The sequence below is a fragment of the Hipposideros armiger genome, unplaced genomic scaffold (assembly GCF_001890085.2).
Source record: "Hipposideros armiger isolate ML-2016 unplaced genomic scaffold, ASM189008v1 scaffold_273, whole genome shotgun sequence".
Lineage (NCBI taxonomy): Eukaryota > Metazoa > Chordata > Mammalia > Chiroptera > Hipposideridae > Hipposideros > Hipposideros armiger.
The window spans coordinates 511,533-514,771 of record NW_017731623.1 but is presented as its reverse complement, the minus strand read 5'-3'; the positions used below and the strand labels follow the sequence as shown (position 1 = coordinate 514,771).

Here is a 3,239-nt window from a genome sequence, read left to right as displayed (position 1 = left end):
ATATGGCAAAAATGCACAGTTTGGTCTTCCATCTTCAACTTGTTGTAACATCTTCAAAACTCAACCAAATCATTCAATTTTTTTTTTAGAATGAAGCTAGAACTGTCAGCTGTCAAATGACTTAGCAACAACATAGATGCGAATGACTCTAGTACTTCCAAAAATGAACTAGTTCCATCTGTTGCAAAAATGCATCATGACTTTTCTGACAATCCAATAGGTCTGTGTAAGTGCACTCTATGCTGTTCGCACAAGGATGAAATCGCCTCAAGACATATTTCACAGAATGTATCCCTGTCGTTCAGCGGTGCATAACTGTATGCATATTTTGAAGATGTGCCGGCAGGGCTTCTTACTGGACCAAATGTACAGTGTGCAAGCGAGAAGAAAAGGATGAGTCCAAAGTTTTAGCATGAGCCAAGGTGGAGGAACGGAGCTGCCATTGACTCAGATGAGGGAGGCCACAGGAGGCCAGTGTGAGATGCACACTGGACATCCGAATAAAGAGTCAGGCAGGCAGTTAGGTGCTCAGGACTACTCAGGATGGCTTTTAAGCCTTGAGAACAGATAAGATCGCCCAGCAAATGAGTATAGATAGAGAAGTCCAAGGACAGAGCTCTGGAGCACTCCAACATTACAACCAGAAAGAGGAAGGCCCGGCCAAGTGGCACAGGTGGTTAAGAGCTTGCTCAAGAGTGTGAGCTCTGAGCAACAGCGGTTCGAGGCCCGGCCTGAGCTGAGCAGCCACTGAGCTGCCAACAGGTAGCAGGATGGCTCAGCTAAAAAAAAAAAAAATTCTTACAGAAAGAGGAGAAGCCAACAAGACGGACTGACAGCGAGGCAAGAGAAAACACAGTGTGTGTGTCCTGGAAGCCAAAGAGGGCAGAGTGACCAAATGGGTCGAATGCTGCTTTCAGGTCAAGAAAGGCAAGGACTGAGTGCGGCCAGGGGGTGGTTAGCCATGTTGGAGGTCATTGGGGACCTTGAAAAGGGCAGTTTCAGTGGAGCAGCGAGGGTGAAACCATGAGGAGTAGGTACAAGACTACAAGACAGAAGAGAAAAGAAAAACCAGAAATAACATTTTTTCAGGAGGTTTACTCTAAAGGGAAAGAGATAAATGGGAAAGTAGCTACAAAGGGTCAGCAGTCCTGTCAGATGGGTGCTGTTGTCACCATCTGACTGACGGCTCAACAGATCAAAACAGGTTGCCCAAGTTACTACATTTTTCTATGGCGGGCGTAGCTATTATGATTCCAGAGCGCATGTTCTCGACCTAAACTCCAGAACAAAGGAATGAAAGCAACACATTCATCATTCTATTTATGGGAACCAACACCAGACTACATCCAAGCACAGCCAAAGTAAAGCTGTGGAATGCTCAAAGAGAACAAGCTATTAATCTTAATTTTAAATTTCCTATGTACTATCTCTCATATCTAGACCTTTTTCATGTTATTTTAATTGGAATTCCAAGAGAAAGAAAATGGCTGCCTTTACTACAAATGTTAATGTCACATTGGAGAAAGTTGCAGCTCAGGTCCACGCTTGCAGGAAGGCCCCAACTTTTCATTAGGCGAGTAAATTTGGTCATCAACGGCTTTGTGGCAAATTTTTCAGACTTTTTATTTTATATTTTTCTTATTTTTAATGTGAGTTCTGAATTAGAAGCCAAGAGTTCTTCTCCTATTTATGTCCCTAACAAGCTAGGTGACCATAAGACTTCAAATAGTCTCTAAAGGTGACCATGTCTTCACCTATGAAACAAGAGAACTACGCAAGTTTATCCTACTCGAACTATAGCATTCTAGGGGCTTGTTTCATAATTCCTTAACTCAGTGAATCAAGGACTGTCGCTTTCTTTAAGTCTCCAAGGCACAGAGGCCAAAACACCTACACGGTAGGCCATCAATAAATGTGTTAAAACAATCACGAACATAATGTGTTTGGTCGGGCGTCCATTTCTCTTTTCATAGTCAACACATCTTAACTTAATAACTGTGGTACGTTTAAAAAACAAAACAAAACAAAAAACACATTATATGTTCCTTGTCAGTGTCTTCCCTTCCGGAAACGAAGATACCAGGACATGACCAATCACCCCCTCTCCCTCCTCATCTGCCACATTTCTAACTAAACAGAAAGCATTATAACTAGGTAGTTTAAACGTTTAGAGACTTCCTAAAAGAATCATTTTAAAAGTTTTGAGGAACAGAGTCCAGCAACGGAAAGACTGAGCAGCCCATGCCGGGAAGCGCCCTGCTTCCTGTCCCACAGGGATCACCCCCAGAGGGACCCCGCTGCCCTCTCAGGCCCCCCGCACCCTCTTCCACCCCAGACCCGCCCAGTGCCAGAGTCCAGGGTCCCAAGCGAGGGCAGAGGAGTCGCGGCCCGTACCTGGCGGATAATAACGGAGCAGGAGGCTCTTGAGCTTCATTTTCTCGCCCCGGGACATCCAGCGGACCGGCTGCGTAGCCATGGAAACGGTCAAACAGCAGCGGGACGGCGCGGCGCATGCGCGGGCGCCTCTGCGGGCTCCCGGGGCGCAGAGTTCCCAGCCTGGGCTCAGGGGGTGTTGCATGCTGCGCGGGCCGCGGCGGGCGGAACAGACGTCCCCGGCCCGGCGACACAGGGCCGGAGAGCGCGACCTGCCCCCGTCGTCGCCCGCATAGGCCTCGGGGTTCCCGGGGACAGGCGGGAGCTCCAGGTCTTGGCGCGGGGACAGCACTCCGGGTCGCGGTGCCGCCACCTAAATCTGCACCCCTCGGTGTCTGAAGTGGGCAGTCACGGGGAATCGCCCCGGGTCCTCAGGAAGGGTGACCTCCCAAGGGCGAGGTGCCGCTGGGAACCGCCGGCCTTGGCTACCGCCTGGGCCGCGCGTACTGCTGCCTGTTGGGTACCCGAGGAGGAGGCCTGGGAGAGAATCACGCTCCCGGTTACCGTCCCTGGCCCCCTCCCCGACCCCCACCCCATGTCCTGTCCCTGTCCCCACAGAAGAAAAATGGGATCACTCTAATAGCCTCCATTTGCTGACGCGATGCCATGCACTGCGCTAAGCGCCTTATGCACCTGTACTCACGGAGTCCTCACCACGTTACGAATTATGCACCATTTATTACCACCTCCATCTCAAGGAGACAACTGGGAATCAGAAAGGGAAGAACTGCCCTAGGTCGAGGTGTAGTGAGCGGTGGAGGTGGCGTGATGTGTGTGTGTGTGTGTGTGTGTGTGTGTGTGTGTGT

General features: G+C 49.7%; 1 protein-coding gene across 2 annotated transcripts in view; it reads right to left on the bottom strand.

Annotated features, from left to right (window-relative positions):
• The window catches only part of DAW1 (dynein assembly factor with WD repeats 1), a 51,687-nt gene extending 48,838 nt beyond the window's left edge, over positions 1 to 2,849 (bottom strand). Inside the window, exon 1 of one of the 2 annotated variants that reach the window (XM_019657054.1) lies at positions 2,395 to 2,849. In XM_019657054.1, coding sequence (XP_019512599.1) covers positions 2,395 to 2,578 — 184 coding nt within the window. In that variant the 5' untranslated portion in view covers positions 2,579 to 2,849. The remainder of the gene's footprint in view (positions 1 to 2,394) is intronic. The other variant, XM_019657053.1, reaches the window with a different exon arrangement.
• Positions 2,850 to 3,239: the final 390 nt, after the last annotated feature.